The 23,236-nt window shown below is 37.2% G+C and overlaps 1 protein-coding gene across 1 annotated transcript; it reads right to left on the minus strand.

The window, feature by feature from the left end:
* Positions 1-4,726: 4,726 nt before the first annotated feature.
* Positions 4,727-6,439, minus strand: LOC129261282 (histidine-rich glycoprotein-like). The gene has a single exon (XM_054899340.2). It carries the CDS (start codon positions 6,437-6,439, stop codon positions 4,727-4,729), a length of 1,713 nt encoding a protein of 570 aa, XP_054755315.2.
* Positions 6,440-23,236: the final 16,797 nt, after the last annotated feature.

Below are 23,236 nucleotides of genomic sequence, written 5' to 3' on the forward strand. Positions count from 1 at the left end.
GTCGGAGGGATGGAAAAGATATCTAAGCATGCGACGGAGATCGGATTAATTAGTTCGTTTTAATAAAAGCAGAAAAAAATTGAAAAAAAAAGATTTTATTAAAAATCCGTCAAATAATAACGGAATTATGATTTTTTTTAAGTTTTTGTTTTTTATACAAGCAGTTCATCCATCTTTCGTGTCGTGTGATATAGATATCATAAAATGCAATTTTCTTTATTGAAAGGGATTTTATTTGTGGGGTGATTCTTATTTAGACAAATCGTTTTATATCCCCTTCTATAAAAAGAAAAGTATATACAGTGCGTATCAAAAAAAAGTTAACACTTAGAAAAATTCCTGTAAAATTATACATTTGTAATGTCCTGAATATTTTTCCATATTTTAACATTGGTACTGATCCAATTAAGCAAATGACGATATAACTGTCGAAAAATATTTCCGCTTGAGTAAGCACCACTTACTTTTGAAAAGTTAGTGAAAATGATTTGCGCAGAACTTTGAAATAGTTATGCGAATAAAAGTAGACCTTAATCATGAAGAACACGTGGAATTTAAATAGCAAAATTGATTTGAAGATATCTTTTACATTTTTAAACTTGTTTCCTTGCCCAAAACTCTTCGAAGAGTGCATTGCGCCCCACCCACTGCCCCACACACCGAGGCCATCGTGACGATATTTGCTTTACACTGAGCTGTGATTTACATGAAATGGCTTAGGCTTGATTTTCATTTTGTTAATCATTGTCAAGCTTTGGAAAAGTGTGGAGAAACAAGTATTAAATGGAAAATGAAATGTAAACCCACTTTAAATGATAAAAACTTAGTGAAAAAATGCTGGAGATGTCTGATATAACCTTTTTTTTCCCGATTCAGTTATGTCCTCAGATCCAGCTGGCACAAAAAGGGTAAATGTTGTGCTTACTAAGTGTTAAAATTTCAATTTGGGTGGCAAAATTGTTACAAAATGCTTGAATGTATCCTTTTTTATTTCAATCGACTAAAAGTGCAAGGGAAATGTATGAGAAATGTTTCGCAGGGTAAGTTTGATTTCGCCCTTTCCCCTTGACACAGCGTGAAAACGAGCATTTCTGCGCAAACAGATTTCTGCGAGCTTTACAAAAATTGACAGTGCTCACTCAAGTGTAACATTCTGCCAAAACTTTTACTTTCATTGAATAGATGAGACCCAAACCCAAGATTATATGTGAAAAAATTACCTACATGTTGTATATTTTTTTAATTCCCAGGGCTTTTTCAAAGCGTAACCTTTTTTTTTGATACGCACTGTATATATATATATATATATATATATTTATCCACATTGTGCTGCACTCGACCCAGGTGAGGTGAATGGGTAACCGGCAGGATTAAGTCCTTGAATGCATGAGCGCTGAAAGGCAGCTCGAGCTATAAAGCCGGGGTATAATAATAATAACAACGCGCCTCGGAATAGAATATTTTTAGATAGATGGCGCTATATAAATGCCTATTATTATTATTATATATTTATTCATCAGTGTTCCATTCAACGAAAAATGAATGTCTGCTCGCATATGACGTCACAAAATAAGGACAAACAATACAAAAATAATAATTATCTTGTTCTTTGATGGATTTTCATCAAACCTTCACCTATATTTTTTCTATAATTCTTCAGCTTTGATTGAACCAACTTATCGTTTGGAGTGAACTTTCCCATTAAGATGTGTCAGAAAGGGTTGTATTAGAGAGGGGATAGAGGCTAGAGATAGGTAGAAAAATAGAAAGCTAGGGGAGAAATGAAATTCTTGCCACAGGGTACCCATCTGGGGTGCATGTGGAGATTAGAGAGTATAATGTTTCAAGCACTACAGATGGGGAGAAGGGCTTGGGGTAGTCTGCTGTGCAAACCCTTCACTCGAATTAAGGGTCTGAATGTGCAGCCTATTAATACCTTATGTACTGAAGGCCTGAATTGATACAGCAAGTTTTGGATGTGGTAGTCTTTGCGTGGAGACCCACTTGTTGATCAAAGTTTCAATCAGGGTCTGTGCCTGCAGACTAAGCTTGGGGCCATGGACCCTCCAAAAGTTTTACGACCACGAAAAAAAGGAAAGGGTGAGATATAATATAATTTTTCTTAATTTTATGTCAAATCACGAAATAACATTTTTTAACGTCAAAGTTTGTTGGATATTTTGCCCCGCGTTCACCATGTCTGGGGCCCTCCCAAAGATGGCCCATTCCGTCACTGGCTATAAATCATTCGAAACACAGACCTTCACGTTCATACATAGATGGCAGATTAATCCTCTCTCTAGAAGTGTGGTTTTTCTCCCATCATCAATCTTAATTTATCATGTCAACCATAATATAGTTGATAACCGATATTTCATTCTTTCAAAAATAGGGCCGACTCGATCAATAAATAATATTGAAACAAATGTTTTTTTTTCAATTGATCGTGAAAAGGCCCTTCTTTGAAAGGATACTTTTTCGGCATATAATTTCTCAATGACTATAAATATTTTCAATGTCTCTTAATCTACCAAAAGAAATTGAAATATATTCACCCTTCCTTTCATTTCAAAAGGGAGACCGTTTCACAAACAACGCACTCTTTGAATAGATCAAGGGTTTACAAAAAGTTAACGTTTCAAATTTATTAATAGTAAGCTGCCCGCCGTATGCCTTTTTAATCTGTTCTCATACAATTCCAGTGTCACGACCCGCGAGTTATACGGACATAGGATTCAAGAGATTTTCCTTTTCTAACTTCTGGGGTTTATCAATAGAAACCATCATTATGACTCAGAACTTATTACCCCGGGGGGGGGGGGGCAGTCAAATATATCGTTGTACACACGCGTGACCAAAAAAAAACGCGTGTAAAGTTTTTTTGTTCAGTTTTGGACGCGGGCGGCGCGCGCACTATAAGGGTATCAAAAACACCGATTTTCAAAAAAGGGGTAGTTTTGACAAACTGGTCAATGGTCAATCGCAGGGTCAAACGTATTTAGGGTATGTTTTTTCCCAAAGCTTTTTTTTAAGACTAGCCAAACGTGTTTAGGGTATGTTTTTCCCCCAAGCTTTTTACCCGGGGACATATTCTGACGACAACTTGTTTAGGGGCCAAAATTTGTAAATAAAGCCCGAGAAAAACTCGTTTAGGAGGTGTTTGGAAATAATTTTAACACGCGTCTGTCATGTCTGTACAGCAATACATTTGACTGCCCCCCGGGCTTATTACACTCTAAAAATATTGGGTAGAAATGCTCCATGAGGGTAATTATGTGTCCAATCAACATTGGTCATTTCTTTTGGGCATTTTTCAGTTATCAAATGTGATGAAAATTTTGCCTATTCTAAAGTAATTGCTGCTTATTTTTTAACCTTACTGGACAATATGCTTCCAGCAATGGGTAAAATACTGCCCCCAATTGGTTGGACACATAATTACCCTCGTGCTGGTTATAATTTTACCCAATACTTTTTTTACAGTGTAGTGGTATAATCTCAAAACATATCAACATTAAGTGATATTCCTATACCGGAAGTTACCACATCAATTTTTTTGACATTTACTTTGGCATCTGCCATTGGGCATTTTCACGGTAACTGACGTTACACGGCACAATTTTACACACTTCCCATTGTGTGTATGATTATCTCTAAAACAACAAATGATGGGAGTTTGCTTAAAAGCAATAATTTGTTGTTTTAGAGATAATCATACACACAATGAAAAGTATATAAAATTTGTTTAATCTGTAATTGATACCCACGTCCTGTTTATATAATGACAATTTAGCACTACAGATTCATGACGTATACGAACCCACAAATGTTTCGCTGCGGACATAACGTTACGGACGTTTCATTATTTTTTCTTACTTTGACATCCTAACGTTAATTTTAGAGACAAACATAATTTTGAAAACGAATATGGGTATAGTCAATAATTTTTGGTAAATTCTGAACTATGAAAACACATTGAAATCAATTCGTCAGAATTGGTAATTGTAGAGTAACACTTTGTTTTCGAGAAAAAAAATAATATGCAAGAACGTGCATTATATGCCTTAATAGGCTTCACCGTGTACTCAAATACCACTCAGATCTATTCTATGTTGTGGTATGGATCCTAAATCTTTCACTACAGTTCATGTATTTTAACAGTTTTTACACATTTATGATTTCAAAAAAGGGAAACAGTTTCCTTGGAAATGTCTTTTTAGGGGGAAATATAAAATGACCTATCCTTCCATTCTACTATCAAGTATCATCATATCATCAAATCAAATCATAACTTCATTTATAGTATACTTGTATTTAATTAAAGTCATCTATAAACCGATTTAGTATTGGTGTAGTCATTAGGATATAAGGGTTCAGGACCCACATCCCAGTCCATCACCGGCCAACAGAAAAAAAACTATGCACTACCTGACATACTCTCTTTTATATCGTTTCTGCACAGCGTAATAACTTTCGACAAATATAGTGTACATTTTGAAGAAGTAATATATCACCGATGCATTGTAAAAGCTTAATATCTATATATAAATCAAACAAGATGAACACTCCTCTTCTCTAAACTACTTTATATGCCCTCTTGCTAATTATTTTCCCGACATTTTTTTAATTCACACTTTAATCACGTTAAACCACGATTGATTAAAGGATATGAAAAAAGTACATCTCGTCACATAATTATCATCAGGCTATATAATTTTATATCAATTTACTTATTTTCTTCTAAATTTCCTTTTTGCTGCTCACAAGTTGCATCTGGTTCATTACCACCAGCGGCATATTCTTCTCGATGCTCGATGACCTCAACGTCAATGTTATGGCACGGTGTCGTATTCGTTTCCGTCTTGATGGCACCATCAATGATGAGGGACCCATGGTGGTTCAATGTTGATCTCAAGCTGTCGATGTCGACATGGTCAGGTAAGGCTATGATGTGGCGGAGGATGCGGCTCGTTTGGACTCGAGGATCGTGGTGGTCGTGTCGAAACTCGACATGGAGATCCCTATCGCCATGAAGCTGCACGTTGATGATGACGTCGTCTGGCTTGAAGCCTGGTTTGAGAGGAACCGTGACATGGAACTTGGTTGCGTCGGTTCCGAAGCTGACCTCTCCACAGCGATGTCCATCTTCCTGACTCTGAGGATGATGACGATGATGATCTTGATGGTGACGAGATGAAGCTGCGCCATCCGGTGAATCGTAATCGTCGTGGTGGTCGACGTGGGATTCATGATGGTGGACATAGAAAGCGCCCTGGCGATGCAAGCCATGGTGCTGGTGGTGATCAGGATGGGAGGCATGGTGGGCGTGGCTCCTATCCAAGCCAGCATGGTGATGGGTGTGAGTTGGCATCTCATCAATGTTGACCGCTTCCTTGTCGAAATGATGACGATGAGTATGGATATGATAATGAGAGACATATCCAGTGTGGTCCTTCTGGTAGAGGTGATGCGGATCCATATGATAGATATTTCTACCAGTTGTCCCAACCATCCATGGATGCAGGTGTTGGTAGGGATAGTGAGATGCGTGCCCGTGGTGATAGAGAGGTGTAAGAGGATATGCCATATCGGGATTCAACACGTGATGAGAGGTGTAGAAGGGGTGGTAATGATGGGTGATAAGGTTGGGATGGGTTGGGCTTGGATGATGAGAGGAATCATGGTGACTTGGATAAACCCCCGGCTGGTGATGAGGGGAGTAGAGATGGTGGTTAGAGTGGTGGTAAGGGTGCATATTGGTTGGATGATGCAGATAGCTGGTTGTCCCTCCCTCGTGTTCTGGAAAACCTCTAAGATGGGCGTGGTCGTGTGGAGTGGTAGCTGCTTGATACACAGGAACTGAGCTTGAGTGGGATGCAGTTGGATGGTAGGAATGGATATCGGGATGGTGATCCAACGGTGCGTCATGATGTTGAGGTGGGTCATGGTGGGGTGCAGAATGACCATGCTGAAGGTGAGACGACGGATGAGGGTGGCCGGCGGGAGGAGGAGGAGGTACAGCGTTACCATGGGGATGAGATGGATCCAGGGGATGATTTTGCGGATGTGGATGAGGAGGAGCAATACCATGGACTTGAATGTCATGCTGAGGATGTATCACCGGTAGGTGCGGATGATCGGGGATGACCCGATGCTGCATTAGACTAATCTCACCTTCCCTGATGGGATGAGGGTCATGGTGAGGCGAGAAATGACCTACAGCTCCAGCATGTGGTCTTCCTCCTGCAACAGGTCCATGCCTTGCCAGAGGATGAGGTGACATGCCATGATGATCTTGATGATTAGTTCCTCCAGTGGTTCGGGGATGGTGAGCTTGAGCTGGATGGCTGTATGCCCCTTCATGATGAGAAGCACCAAGTTCATGCCGAAAGTCGTAGCCCGGATCTCGGCGAGATGTTGGGATCCAGCGTACAGGCATGATCAATTCTTATTTGATGTTTGTGTAGTATACTGTTCTGCCTTATGAAACCAGTCGATTTGTTTGGCGGAAAATGAAATTGCAGCTTCTTTTATACATCTTAGTGATATGCACAGGGCAAAATGGGAATCGGTGACAAGCCTGGATGCGCACAAACAAAAGCCGATGCAAAATCCCAGAAATATAGAATTCAAAGAGAAAAAACAGCTAATTAAACGGGAAAATAAGGAGAGAGATGGAAAGAAGAGAGAGAGAGAGAGATTGAATTCATTGTCATTCTTTGTAATGGATACACCTCTGAAAATGACGGATTGTGTAAATATTGCGCCTTTTAAATCATTTTGGTTGGCACGGTAAGTACACATTATGACTCTCGATTTCTTTCTCTGTTAGATAGACCAATATAAGCAATAAAAGGCAAAACAGTATGGTGTAGAGATACTTCATGTCACTCGTGAGTGTGCTTGTTGTGATGAATCGCCCGCATTTTGAACCCTCCAAGATCTATCATCCTATTTGTTGTGACTTGTGACAGATGTCATAAGAGGACCGCCTCCACCTCTCCCTTACGTTTATTTTGCCTGATGACAAACTAAACACAAACATGACAAAAGTGCATGCATGTTAATAAAATCATTCATATCGATATTAAATTCTACTGAATACCAGAAACAATAAGCTCCTCTGGAGGAGCAGTCTTGCTGGATTTTTTGAAATCCCACCAAGATTGTATCAAAACGATACGTTCTTCGTACTTTAAATTGGCATTAACAACGGCGTCGCCGACGACGACAACAACATTTGAACAATAAGGATGAGAGATGCAGAATTTGCATGAGACATAATCTTTGTCTTTCCGTTGATGGCCACAAACAAACTTGATTATTATGGCATGTACATTATGTTTAAACGTAATTATACATGATTGCAAATCGATAGTCTTATTCCAGTGCATGGTTTTCTTGGCATTCTTTATATTTTACATCAATATCATTGAGCCCGCATAGATGAATTTATTCCATAATAATGGAATGTCATTATTCAGTATTAGAGATAGGCCTATCTGCATTTCATGAAACGTCCGCCCTTTGAAATTTCAGAGTTTCATTGCTCTGCGTGGGGAGGAATATCTTCCTCCTGGTATATACATTTCTTCTCCTCTGTTTTGCGAGTTAAAGATATGCACTGTCGCTAAATTGTTTGTAATCAAATCTGATCTTTGCAAGGGAAGTAATCAATATATCTTTGAGAATACCCGTTTCTCGGGCCCTTTTCATGGCAAATAAATTGATAAAACGCTTAAGCTTCCGCGCTTTGCGCGGGGTTATTATTATTTTAATTTCCTCCATTGCCTTTTTTGTGCGTTCACAATCACTTTTGAAAGCAAGGTTCATGAAAACGAGGTTCAAAAGCACAATATAGTCAACTGAATTGGAGCTGATATAGGTACTAGAGACAAGAGAGACGGCTCCTTTTCATTTTAATTTATGAAACACCAAAAGCTTCGCGCTTCGCGCGGGAGGGGGAAACTCCCCCCCCCCTGCACCCACCCCCTAGGTGCTTATAAAATATTTTGAAATATATGTTTATATGATCCAATATCTTATTTTGAGATTGGGTTAACTTTGAAAAATAATTATTGTTTTGTATAGTATCCTCTTCCTATGGGTATATAAGGTTGTGTGTTTGTTTGTTTTATTTCCTCCTGCATTCATAAATGATAACAAACTTTCAAAATATACCATGTACGAAATAATTGATAACATAGTTAAACAGATATTTAAAGTAATTTTCAAAATTCAAATGAAATTTCATAATCACTACTGTAAGCCTCCATGATCATAATCAACAGTCATCGTATATTGTCAACATATGTTATTGGTCACCTTGCTTGCCGAATTCGTTTGTTTTCAAAACCAATCCCATTTTATTTCAATTAGATTCAATTAAATTCTTACGAGCGAGCGCAGAAAGCAGGAGAAACATATTTTTTTCCTGTAGAATATTTCATTTCAGGTAGCCAATTTAGCATTAAGCTAAAGTCTTCCAGCGGGTACCACCATTACTGGCCATTCCCCATTATCATGACAGAAGGTCTTTGGTATGACTATAATTTATAAAGCTGTATAGGTAGCCAGTGGGCGTTGTGGCGTGCGCCTGTAATCCAAGCTGTGGGGAAGTTACAAATTGATGCAGAGGTTCGAGCCCTGGTCACGTCTTTCGGATGGTGACGTTAAAGGTCGGTCCCAGACGTAAATAATCATATCTGATTGATACACGTCTGACAAAATCTCAAATACACACACACATTGGATCGAACGGTCGTGGGTTGGCGCTCTACCACTGGGCCAATAACTCGATCCCAACACTTTGTTCGACATCAAAAAATTGATTTGTCGTGTGGTCTAGTGGTTAGAGTATTTGACTAGCTCATGACTGTAAGGTTGTGAGTTCGAATCCCCGCTCTGCCATTGTCTCCATTCATTCCAGTTTAGCTTTCTGGAGCTGCAAGAGGAATTATCTCATCAAGTATCCACTTTGACAAAAAGACCCTAGAGTAATTTCTGTCGTCTGTATATGGTTAGCCACTATGAACATGATTAACCTAGAAATAAAATGTTTCATAGGTAATTGACTATCTACCAGCTTGACATTATACCAGCAAAAAGCTGTACTGTCGAGTTCCTACGGGAGTAACCATAACAGAAGTAGGCTGGCAAAACGAATATCCGATGCTTCACCCCCCCCCCCCATCACAACACAAGACATAAAGGTGTGTGGTACTTAACTTTGCGGCAATAACAGTAAACAAACTGATCACTGAAAAATCTACATTATTTATAATTTTGGTAAAAATTCGATGAAAAGAATCTCAAGCTATTGTTTCATTTTGATAAAACAATAGTATTCATGCCATCATTAAGATGCATTGAGTGAGTTGATATCTCCCCATCTTCTTTTATTTTTCAATTTCAGTAGAATCTTCATTATTTTTTTTTCAGATTAGTGAAGGCCTATTGACATTCTTGGAGCAGAAAATTTGAACATCCAAATTCAAATTCGATTTTTAGTTCTAATAGAAAATAAAGTAATAAAATAATACAAATTAATTTCATACATTTCTAATGATAATCAAAGTGTAAAGTTTACATCTAACACAGAATTTTTTTTGGAAAATTTATAATACAGGAATCAGATTAATATGTGCAACGGGAGATTCACTCACAAATAATAATACAAAAGAAAAATATCGGGGATTACGCCATTATAAGTTCATGGCATAGGACGCTGAGTAATATATTTTTTTTAATTCTTCCTATATGAAAGTTCAATTGTTTTGCATGTTTTGGTGTTATATTAGTTTAAATCATATCAGGGGCTGCAGAAGCGGGGGGGGGGGGGGGGGGCGGGGGGGGGGGGGGGCTTTTCCAAATCCGTGTACAAAAACGTGAAAATGACTACTCCTATATCTTTTGCATGTTCAGACCCGCCCCCCCCCCCCCACTTTGAAAACTTTTCCGTGGCCCCTATTGCTTTTACTTTTCTATTTTCTTTTTACTATCAAAAATTGAATGACATACATCTCATTGCAAATGCCCCCCCCCCCGATAATAAATGGTGATTAATTTCATATTCCTCTCTCTTATATGATATCTTCTCCGTTTGCTTTTATTATGCCTGTAATAAGTGTGTGTATATTTTTGGGGTCAGTTTGCATAATCATGATAAACGGGCGCCCATAGGCTATTGAATTTTCTCATTTCTCACGGGAGGGGGGTAATGCCGAGGGTAATTAAATTTAACGAGGCCTCGTGAAAATAAACAACTACATTCTGTGCATATGGAAAATCTCTCAAATCGGCTCTAACAATATATTGAAAATCTTGTCAGAATGTATACTGAAATATGTCACCCTCATCGCTCTATCATCAGCTCAGCTGAGCTGCGCTGGTATACCATATAGCTAGTTAGTTTCAACTCAGAACAAAATCAGCCGAATATTCGCCAATAACGTTAACAGCTGGCGCCATTCGCAAGGCCAAGGTAGGATTCTAGGAAGCTCGACAAAGACAAAACGTAGCCCAAACTGGAATAACTACTCAAAGACAACAAATTTCAAGGTAAGAAAATATATCCTCAGTCAGCTGGTCAGTGTGAGTACCTCGTGGTCAAGAAAATTAGATATTGTTATTTTATACTATTTTACTGCAAGAATTTGGCCTAGGCCTAGATATGTTAGACTCTAGAGTAGACGTTAATCCCGATTCATTGGCAAAGTTTTCGTACTGAAATTACCTCGGGTCCCACTCATAGCATTATGTGTGTGCCAATATTTGCGTAATTAGCTCGGCTCATCCTCGCCCTCGGCTCAGCTCAGTCAGGATCACTCATCGACGTCGATTCAGTAAACAAGGTTATGATTAAGGCCCAGATTACGCCGGGCGTAGCCAGGCGGCTTCTTGAGAGTAAAAATCATTTACTAACGTAGGCTTACTCTAAACGAAGCCAGGGAGTCCTTCCTATTCACTCTAGGCGACACCGCAATACTTACCCGTGTTAATAAAGTAGGTATGTGACAAAAAAAATGAAAATCATCAAATATGAATAAATTTGGTATCACTTGAAAGCTCTTAAAAAGACCTTTAAAATGATACCAAGAACTTTAGTTTTCATAAAGAAATTATAAAGTTATTCCAGTTTAAGTCGCACATATTCATCCAAATTTGTGGTCATTGTCTTAATGTAAAGTCAATGGAGTACAGAATCGATTTTTGTGACCATTTTGTCATTTTTGTGACCATTTTGAACCCAAGTCTTCAACAGGCTCTAACTTCTTTGTTTTTGAGCCCTATGAAGTAATTTAGGTATCAATGGAAAGGTGAGAGAATACTTAATTGATGTGTATCAATTCATCTAGTAATTTTTCTTATTATGTGTAAAATAATTTCTTCTAATTAATTCTAATTAATTATGCAAATAACAGAAAATCACAATTACTTGCCTCTTTTTTTTTGCCAAATGAAGGTGATTATGATAGATAATTCATATAATTTAGTTGGCATCAAAACAGCATCATGTAGATAATTTCCTAATGAATTTGTCTTAAGTATTGTTTTTGTAATTTCTAATGTATTTCTTTGTTTTTCTGATATAAATTACAAGCTCTTTTTCAACTTAGTATTGTAATTTTGTATGTGTTTGTACGGGGGTCCTTTTTTACATAAGAAAAAAAAATATTTTGTACTTTGTATGACCAAATGAAAATATGTGTGTTTTTCTGATGTATTTTATTGTTTCACCACTTCCTTATGTATTCTATTGTTTCAACAGTTTGTTATAATATGTAGCTTTTGATTTGAGAGACAATGGACATGTGATTACATTTTTTGAAAGAATGAGCAGCTGAGTGTAAAATATGTATGTAGAATTGTATGCAATTTATTTCAAGTATCAAGAAGGACGAACATGAAGTTTTAATATATTGTATCAGTTGTCAATTTCTTAGATTTGTATACATACATTGTATTACAAAAGCCCTGTTTGAGCTCTCTTTTTAAAGAAAAATAAATTCAAATTATTAGTCGAATCCAAAAGAAAAGGAAAAGAGTGGTCTATTTCTTTCAAAACAAAGCAAAAAACAACCAGGAAAAATATATAACAAAGCTTTAAACAACAACAACAAAACAGACATCAAAGCTCCAAACAAGCACTAAAAACAAGAGAAACAAAAACTTGTACCAATCCCATCCCCATTTTCCAATTCAAAATACAACCCCCACCTGCATCCCTAAAAAAAGAAAAGTGAACAAAAAATAAATAGTACAATTAATAATAAACATAAATACAGGACTCAGACCCATCTGGAAATGAAATATTCTTTCCTCTGAGTTTTCATGTATTTTCTTACAAGAATGAAAAAAAATACAACATAAAATAAACAACATCTAGTTCGTGCATTTGAAAAAAACAAATCAACATCAACAGAAAAAAAAACACTATAGAATAGATTTTGCATTTTAATTTAATAAGTCAAGTCAACATTAATATTCCACTCCCAAAAGAATCCAGTTTCCAAATGATAAAATATGATTCTATAACCTTAGGAGGAAAGAATGTTTTTGTGACAAAATGTATATATTTAAATCAATATCAGAATAACAATCTACGGTAATGACAGACATTTTCAGAAAAAGGTACAATATTATCAAGTGAACAATTTAGATCCAGTTCAATCCAGCATGAACGACTCACTATCGACCACTCCCGTCACCAAGCCCTCCGCATCGGGTACCGGTAGCTCGACTGCCGAAAGACCGTCGGGAGCCCACCGCATCGGGGAGCTCATCTGGCGAGAGACCGGCTGTGACAAGGGTAGCTCGCGCCTCTTATATCTGGACTGCTCCAAACGAGAACATTTTTTTTATAGTTTTTTTTTCAATTTAAATACATTTTTAAAAGGTCAAGATACATAATTGGATTGCAGTTCTACTTACCATTAAAAAATTTCGATCATTTGCGCATCCAAAAATTTGATGAACTTTCAAGCTCCGATATCCACACTTCACAGGCGAGTATCCACATTGAAACTTATATGTACAGAAAGAGCAAGTCTTCAACTGTCTGTATCGAGGCACGAGATTGCATCAACTATGTGCGCATGCGCATGAAACCCCATTTTCGATGAGCCGCCCAGACAGAGGCGATGCCACTTGCAGCAAACCCGCGCGAAAACCGTGCAGCCAAAACCAGCGTTCGCGATGCGCCCGTATTCACACATACCTAAATAAAGTGGGACTCCGCTCACGCGCGTTTGGGCCTCCCTAGCTTAGAACTAAGCACTAATATCACCTTAAAAACTAAATCTACAAGGTATATATAATCTATTTTATTTATAGTAATTTGATAATGTTTAAACGGTACTCACCAGTTCTTTTGATGTATTTTCTCCAGAATTCCCACGGATTTGTCCCAAATCTTGCGACAAACCACGTCGCGGTAGACAGCTGTACATTTTTTTTTATTTATAAATAAAGCGCCCCTTACGATAGTTGTTAACAACGCGGCCAAATCGTTAGGTTTTTTGCACTGTGTCCAAGGCTTTTTTATTTTGTTTGATTTTTTATTTTTTAATAAATATTTTGTTCAATAGCGATTTTTACGTCAAATATTAAATTTATATCACAAAATATTTTTTAATTGTAGAAATATACATAATATTATGCAATAATTTATTCTATATATATTTTATAATAAAATTTATAATTGTTGCGGTCTTTAAAAAAGGATAGTCGATTGATCAGGTGATGACCACACGTATCACGTGATCTGAAAATCAGCTTCATACCGCTTTGATCGCACTCGACGGTGACCGGACTGACTGCCAAAAAAAGATCGAAAAATGACTCAAATGTAAGTTTCCCTTTATTTTATTAAATTCAAATTAGGAATAGGAATATATTTAATGGGCAATCTTTTAATAAGTGATAAACAAACGAGGACAAAACTCATATTTTGGGAGTAATATCATACTTGGGTGCAGGAAACAGTACGGTTAGAAGTTCTAACCTGTTTTTAATGCATTGTCGCCTATGAGGTCCATACATGTTAATGTTTGGACCTCATTGGTACTAGGAGTGTTCCTATTCACTCCTAGTACCAATGAGGTCCAAACATTGTCATTACATGTATGGACCTCATCATAGGCGACATCACTAGTATTTTTGGTTAGAAATCTCTGAGAACAGGATATTTCTATATTATATCACAAGTACAAGCTATATTCCTTTCTCTTTATAGTGTAAATGCATCGTTAGCAACAACAAAAAAATGAAAGAAATGAAGGGGAACTTACATTTTCACGGCTTTTTCCTGATTTTCTGGGCAGTTGCTCTTCACTTCTGACTCGCGATCGAAGCTGATATGAAGATCACGTGATTCGCGTTCTCGTCAGCTGATCGGTTGATTATTCTTTTTGTCAGACGTTAATAATATATATTTTATAATGCTAGCATTCATCGCTAATTTAGGTGAAAGAGATTGAAGTTAAACAGCGCCAGGTCGGAATCATAATTATTTTGGAAGAGTGTATTTATACACTCGATCTCATACCTGACGTAGACGGCGCTATTCAACAAATGCACAATCTTCAATATAAAAGATAAAACAGAAAGAACGCCTTGAACACAGGCCAAAATGCCTAACGATTTCTCCGCGGCATTAACAACTATCGTAAAGGGCGCTCCATTTATTATTAAAGATGGACGTATAGCTGTCTATGGCGACAAAATTTGCCGCAAATATTTACGAAGAATTGTGAGAAATGGTCCGAAAATGCAACAAAAGAACCGGTGAGTACCGATTAAACATTATCAATTTATTTAATAGAACATATTTTATGACTAGAGTTTAACAATGTCTAGATAATATTGCTTAGTTCTAAGCTAGGGCGGCCCAAATGCGCGTGAGTGGAGTCCCAGTTTATTAACGCAGGTAAGTATTGGGGTGTCACCTAGAGTGTTCCTATTCATCTGCGTGTACCGCAAAAAACCCTGAAACTTTCGCCCCCGAGATTTCTACTTCTGTTCTAAAAGATCTAGCTCTAAATCATGTACATGGGATAAAACTTCATTTCCGACATTTCTACGCTCTCGTTATTTTTAAACAAGAATTCATCAAAAAAATGAAAAAATATTGTGAAAAGACGGAAGAGACTTGCCCGATGTTTACGCCGCCATCTTGTTTCTTATTGTACTTCCCCAACGTTACGCGACGCGACCGGTGTTATGCAACAATCCTCTTAGCTCAGCCGCGCTCAGCGAGTGAAGAAGTGATGTATTCTTCGTTAAATATGATGGTTTTAGTGTCATGGCGGAGAAGGAGGCAACGACAGAGAGAGAGGAGGAAAGAAATGCTATTTGCTCACATTTTGCGAAGGGGGGTTAACAAACGAACAATCACAATTACTGGTAGGGTGTCTGGAGAAAAAAATTATTTTTCTTATTTCAAGAAAATATCACATTCTATTTGTGAATTTGAAGAGAAATGACCTTCAGACTGACAGAAATGTAACATTTAAAAAAAAAGTCCAATTATTGGCTGCAAAAAAGAAGAATGAAATTAGGTCAATTTTCAGCATTTCTCTGCCATAGACTGTGTAGTTAAGAAATGGACACACACAAATCCAAATTTTTAGCTTCCGAGAGCTGTTATAAATTCATTATTAGTGCCAAAAACGTGTCCATAAAGAGTCCAATAGGATTTTTTATGCTCTTTCTGATGGTATGATTTTTATAAAGATTTGGAAACCAGATCACAATGAAAAATTGCGACAAAGTGAAAAAAATTGTGCAAAACAGAAATTTCATTTTCCCATAGAAAACGCATGGGGAAATGGCAATCTCAACACACACACAAAGAAGGGTTTGCAATTTATCTCTAAATCCTTATTTCAAATAATCCTATTAACTTGTCCTTACTGTCAAAAGAGGCCCCTGAATTTAATCTTTCCATACATACCAAACAAAAGGTAATAATAAATTCAGATCACATTTTTCTAGCAGCCTGAATTTCCCGAAAAAATGTGCCATATTTTCCCCTAAATCAGCCTATTTTATGCTGACACTTTTCAGTGTGGCTTCAGACACCCTATTACTGGAATCTGTACAAAAACGAGCAATGGGTATAATCAACCCACAATTATCGTATACTGAGGCACTCAAAGAATTAAACTTAGAATTGTTATCCGACCGCAGGAAAATCATGTGTGAAAAGCAATTCCTCCAATTAAAAGTTAGATCATAATTATCTTAAAGAAAGAAAGAGTATAAGTATGATTTTAGGAACAGAAAACAATTTCCCTTGCCAACGTGCAGGCCTCTACAAAAAAAAAATTCATCACTTGCCCTGTTGGGCAAGTGATAAAAAATTTGCTTGCCCGATAGAAAAAACGATTTTTTTTTCTTCAAAAATTCTTTTGCTCTTAATTACTCTTTTCTGTCCTGGTTGAACTTGATTTACTGGCTCAAGCCTCGGCATTTCTTTTTCTTGACTCTTGTTCAAGTTGTTCTGGTTGCCGATCGCGACGACAAAAGTCGCCTATTTCAGTCTGATGACTCATTGTTTATTTGGTTTGAAGTTGAAGCTGAGTCCTGGCTGAGTCAGTCCGAAGCTTGCATGCATTCAGCGCGATCTAGTTCGAGAGTCGGCTGGCTCGCGATCGCTCGTGTACGTACGTACATGTACTGTAGCGCCGATGTATTAGAGCATGCGCTAAGAGGGCGATAGAGGGGTTTCCCCAGCTAGCTCCTTCGTCGATTAGTAGCGCATGCACACAGTATAGTTTAGAAAGTAAGATGGCAGCCCCCATCAAACGGGACCGTTGGCGATAAATTGTCGGTAAATTGGCACTGATTTGACATGTTTCCACTGTTTATTGACTGGTATGACATTTTGTCTGAGAGATAATTGCAATTTATCGAAAAATTATTAAAATTTACTGTAATATCGTTTTCATTTTCAAAACAACCACTTGCCTGATCGGGCAATTGACTTTGAGAAATGCTTGCCCGCATGTCATTTTCACTTGCCCCGGGCAAGCGGTTTTGTTGCGCCCTGCCAACGTGTAAAACAAAGAGGTACAAACAGAGTTTTATCCCCTGGTGTCTGTACAACCTTCAATAACAAGAATAGTCTCTAGCGCATTAGACAATGAGTTTGTTTATTACCCAGTTGAAAGGATCGAGCAGTCTCTTGATGTTATACATACATTTTTATATTTAAATATTGCGTATTCCCAGATTTGCTATCATGTTAAGTCTGTATACTTGAAAGTGATACAATGTGTAATATCTTCCAGGTTTTCATTCTTTATGCCCCCTTCCCCTTTTCCTCTTCTCTCTCTCTCTCTCCTTCTTTTCTTTCTTTCTTTCCTCCTTCCTTCTCCTTTTTGACCCCTTACCCTTTTTCATACTCCCCTAGCTCCTCTTTCTACCTCCTTTTTTTTCAACTTCCTTTTTTCTCTTCTTCTTTTTCCAATTCTGCTCCTTCATATTCATCTTCTTTTTCTTCTTCTCCTTTCTTTTTTCTTTCTCATATTCCTTATTACTTTCTCCCCATCTCTTCCTCCTTCCCATCCGAATTACCTAAATTAACTATCCTAATTTATTCTGAATGATCTGGTTTGACCATTTATAAAGAAATGCGGTTCAGGTTTTTTGCCCCCCCCCCCGTTTCATGTGAGTATTTTTTCAACTTTGAATAGATATTCTTGTTTTCATTCCCTGCTTATTCTTCATATACCGTTTTCCTTTTTATGCTGGTTATTTCCCTGTTTGTTTTGGTATTAATGTACAGTGTATATTGTTACATATTTCTCACCAGTTTTTTAATATTTCTTTCATATGTAATTGTGTATTTAATTGTACTACTTTGCATTGTCAATAATCCAACTGTCATGGTTGCAATGAATTAATAAATAAATAAATAAGACGACACTGCTGTCAGTGTTGTTATTGACTATGACCATCGTCCATAATGAGCACCTCCCCCATCGGTCTGGTCTCTCCCAAAATCCATTCACTGGTGGGACACCATAGTTGCTGATTGGGGAATTGATGAATGCTATTTTCGCGCGAAAAGCATGTGTTCGGTACGATCGCGATGTGTTTATGTTTTGACCAAGGCGGAAGTGGAACGCGAATTGCATTATGGACTGACGTCATTAATAAATTACCCCGATTCGTTTGGTTCACACAATCATCAAAATAAACAGTAATGTCCAACTTGACTACTATATGTACTTACTTGATTTATATTCCCCCAAAATGAAACCGATTGTGCAATTATGATGCCTACATGTATTCAATATTAATTTGAAGTTTATAAAAATATGCTCAAAAATAAAGTTTTTGTATGCTCTGGTGAATAAAAACATGATCCCCAATTTACTAATGACAAATCACAAATGCATGGAAATAAGTATTTTTCGTTATTGATGTGTACTGCAGAGATCTACATAGTGAAATACTTCAATCTGATTTGTAGATTTGTTATAGAATCTGTTCATTTGTAATTTCAATCCTTCAATCTGATTGGCTAATAGTAGGTTTGTTATAGAAACTATTAATTTGACCCTGATATTATATAATTTTTATTGTTAAAATGAATGCATATGAAGTATGAAAAGATTCCAAAATATTGAATTGTTTACTCTTTATTTTTTGTTACCTTTTAATTCAGAAGCCAAGATTCATTCAAGCTTTATTGTACATGTAGTTCCTCTAGATTCAAATTAGCTTTGCTAGGCATGAATAGTGTCGCTTGCATTTGAATAGCCACCATGAAAGGTTACAGTTTGTAGTGCTCAGCTAATTCAAGGCCATCTAGTGACTGTAGTTTGTATAAGGGTAGCAAATGTTCTTCATAGCTCGTGCCACTACAAAATGAGGTTTTACCACTAGGTCTAGGTGCAAAATACCCACCCCATGACTACATGTAGGGAGTCTCTCTCCTGTTCTCTCTGGTGTTTGAGACAGTCTCATCTGTTCCATCAAATACACTTTGCTTCAAAAATAGATCTTTTATAATGTACTGATTGAATATTAGTTATAAACAGTAGGTAGCAGACAATCCCATCAGATATCATTGTAATGAAATTTGAAAAAAAAATTATATCTACATGTAGGGATACATGTACCTACATGTAGGGGAGATTATGAATGCAAGTATACATATATTATGCCTTGTTATTTAGTTCCAGGTTTTTCCTCTTCAAGATGGCAGGCTCATATCCAGGAATAGGGCTTTGTAGTAAAAATTTCCAGCATCATTATCTGGAGTACATGTAGTTTCACTTTCAGTGGTGTGTATACTAGGGGCAGTGACAAAAAATGAATTCTAAAAATATGCTCTAGATATGAATTGATAATTGAATATTAAAGAAAATAAATAGATGATAAAATGAGGGTTTTTTTTAGCTGATGATGTCATAAAAGATAGTGCCAGTTTTGGTAATGATCTCAAAATGAGATTGAACAGAATACAATAAAATGACCATCCAAGTGTCTGTACTCCTATGTAAACAGTACATGTATGTACCAAGTGATTCTACATACATGAGAAATTGCTGAAAAATAAGCAAATCAAATTTGGCATTGCAGCCAGATGTCTCCATTGAATTTTGTGCTCCAAGAAGTAAATAAGTAATGGAAGGTGCTACATGTATGGAGTCTCGCAATGTGATCTCGCAGTCCAGAGACCCAGGGTTCAAGACCAGTTGGTGTGCTATCCTTTTATCTGGTATTCAATGGGTCAGATGCAAAAAGTAGCAGTTGCTTTTGCTAGGCTTTTGCTTGACTTTTGCTTGATTCTGTATGCACAAAAATGAAGTTCAAGCAATCGCTAACTGACTGCTTGCATTTCCTTGCTTTTGCTAGTATAATAGCTAGCCAAGCAAAAGATCATGCTTCAGCAATTGCTTTATTTCATATGCATAACCCTTTGCTATTGCTTGAAATCTTTTCTTGCCTTCAGAAAGCAATTGCCAGCGGTTTGAACAATAGCGATTTCACGCTGGTGTGAACACGACTCACAGAAAAGGCAGGACTCGAACACATAGGTGTGGCAGTGCAAATTGCCGCTTCTTTCCTACATGTATAACACCTTTTCCTCAGTTATGGTGTAAAACTAAAAAAATTGTTTCTTTTTGATAAATTTAAGTATTTGGCATTTGGTTTGCACTTAATATTAGGAAGAAAACATACACATGTAGGCTACGGTACACCTTGGGGTTCTCTCCCATTCAAAAACCTGTGCATAAACATGATTAAAAACGCGAACGCCCTGGTCAAGTAAACACTCGAAACTGCTCTGACAGAGCCAATGGGTCAGATGCATAAAAGTAGCAACATTTTGCTTTTGCTAGGCTTTTGCTTGGGTTTTGCTTGATTCCGTATGCATAAAAATGAGCGAGCAAATGCTTTTGCTAGTAAGTTCAAGCAATCGCTAACTGACTGCTAGCATTTCCTTGACAGTTAATAAAGCTATTGATATTAAGCGTATGCATAAAGTGAGCATTTTGCTTGTGCGTTTAATAGGCACCTGCTTGGGTTTTTTCAAGCTCCGTCAGAACAGCTTGAGCGTTTGCTTGGCCAGGCTATTCACGTTTTTTAATCGTGTACATGTATATGCACCTGAGAGAGAACCTCAAGGTGTACCGTTACCTCCATGTACTTGTTTTCTTCATACAGTAAGTGCAAACCAAATGCCACATGATATAAAAACGAGATAGTTTAACACCACGTCTGAGGAAAAGATGTTATTGTTATAGGAAAGAAGCAGTAATTTGCACTGCCGCACCTTTGTGTTCGAGTCCTGCCTTTTCTGTGAGTCATATTCGCACCAGCGTGATGTCGTATTGTGAAACTGCTAGCAATTGCTTTCTGAAGGCAAGAAAAGTGTTCAAGCACAAGCAAAGGGTTACGCATATGAAATGAAGCAATTGCTGAAGCATGATCTTTTGCTTGGCTGGCTATTGCTTGCCAGCAATTGCTACTTTTTATGCATCTGACCCATTGCTATTGTTGAAACCATTAGCAATTAGCCTACTATCTGAAGGCAAGAATAGGGTTTATTAAAGCACAATCAAAGGGTTATGCATACAAAATAAAGGAATTGCTTAGGCTTGATCTTTTGCTTGGCTAGCAATCGCTTGTACTTTAAACGATGGCTTGCAAGCAATTGCTATTTTTTATGCATCAGACCTATTCTCTTTACCAGGTCCCTCAGAGAGGACCTGAGGCTGTTAGTCCACCAGTTGCTCTAGTACTCCATGTAACCAACAGTCATGCGTGTTTTGCAGTCATATGAAAAAATTGCCACCCTCAAGTGTAATTTTGTAGAAAATTAATAAAATAATAATAATAGCCAATTTTTATGAAGCACTTTTCCAAAAATGGCTCAAAGCGCTATACAGCATATTATTACCCCGGTCATTGGATTCATTTCAATCCCGCACGAAAAGTGCACAATCTCCACTCCTTAAGAAGAATTCCTTGCATTCATCGCAGCCTCATTATGGTGCTGGCAAATTCAAACATACAATATCTTCCGCATCCTACCGGGTACCAATTTAGCGCCTGGGTCGAGAGTGGCAAAGTGTGGATTAAAGCCTTGCCAAAGGACGCTAGACCGCGGTGGGATTCGAACACACGACCCTCTGTTCACAAGGCGAGAGTCAGAACCACTACACCACGGCTCTTCCACACAATTAATCGCGGTACATAGCCTACATGTATATGTAATTGATATTGTGAGAAAAAAAATGAATGGTTTTGGTAATAGATTAAAAATTCATATTTAAACATCAAACTAATTGATTACATGTCCATGTATGAATGAAGTTGGTGTTCTATATAAATTATGCAATTCTGGGGCTCTGTAACACAAAGTTTAAAATGGATTGATCATGGTGCTAATCATCATACACAATGATCAATTGATGCAAGAATTAATCAATCATAGATATTAGCGACATCGTTAATCATGCTTTTACATTTATGTTCGGGGTGCTGACACCCATTTCATTGTGGGATTTGTTATTTAATATCAGCTGCATATATTTTTTATGAACCTATGCAGCAAACCAATATGCATGACTTAGCATACATGAGCACTGTGTTTCATTCTCAATATAGCCTACATGTACATGTATATAGCAGTGCGATGTGCATGTACGTACATGTACATGTAGGTGTGTAGCTTAATACATGTACATGCCAGATGCCAATCTACATGTAAACAACCATTAGAGGGTTTTCCTCAGAGTACAAATGATGACTCATGCATGGAATACCGTCTGTGGTGAGATCATCATCAAGAAATGATCAAATTGGTTAGTTCAAATTCGCAGGCCAAAAATTTTCTCATAATAATATCACACAGTGTACCGCACTGGGCTGGTCTAATTATTAAGACTGCACCCCCCCCCCCCCCATCCTGCCAAGCTGTTATTCATTTTGTCCATAAAACTGAAATTGCAACAGGAGTGCATGTTCATTACACAACAAAATTGTCCTAAATTATTGGATGCTTCTGTCTCGTCACCATCTTCAAAATACAGCTGTTGGCAATATGCACATGTACAATATGTGTACTTGTTCAGGGATGTACATGTATAGTACCTTCTGATTAGTTTCAACAAGCAAAATATTTTCTTAGAGTAAGTACCTGTTGCAAACTACAGCAAATATATGCGTATACATGTATGTTTCTAAAAATTATAATGAAAAGATGTTCGGTTACTGTGGTACCATGTACAGCTGTAAATGTATGTTTTCTATAAAATATACTACTACATGTACAAACATATACATATGTATCTACACATGTATGTAAGTTTGGAATGAATTGAAAGTTGAACATGACCTCTAATAATTTGAATGCATGATGAGAAACATTTTCTTAAAAAAAAATCCTTGCTATCAGCCTCTTTCTTTGTCCACCAGCACTATTGTACATGCGTAATCATATTATCATCATCATCATCATCATCACCAGAACCACCACCACCATTAAACCAGCATCATCATCTACAAGAAAACAATGACAACAACATCATCATCAACATCATCGAATGATTTAGAATCTGATTTAGCAAAAAATTACTGGTCACTAGTCCTTTGCAAAGTCTTTCATTCATGTAACATGCTAACTGCTTTTAATAAGAAGCACACCATCCAGGGAATATTTATCATTTGCTCATAAAAATCATAGTCTGTATTTGTTTTGTTTTTATATGAC

This window comes from Lytechinus pictus, chromosome 5 (assembly GCF_037042905.1).
Source record: "Lytechinus pictus isolate F3 Inbred chromosome 5, Lp3.0, whole genome shotgun sequence".
Classification (NCBI taxonomy): Eukaryota; Metazoa; Echinodermata; class Echinoidea; order Temnopleuroida; family Toxopneustidae; genus Lytechinus; species Lytechinus pictus.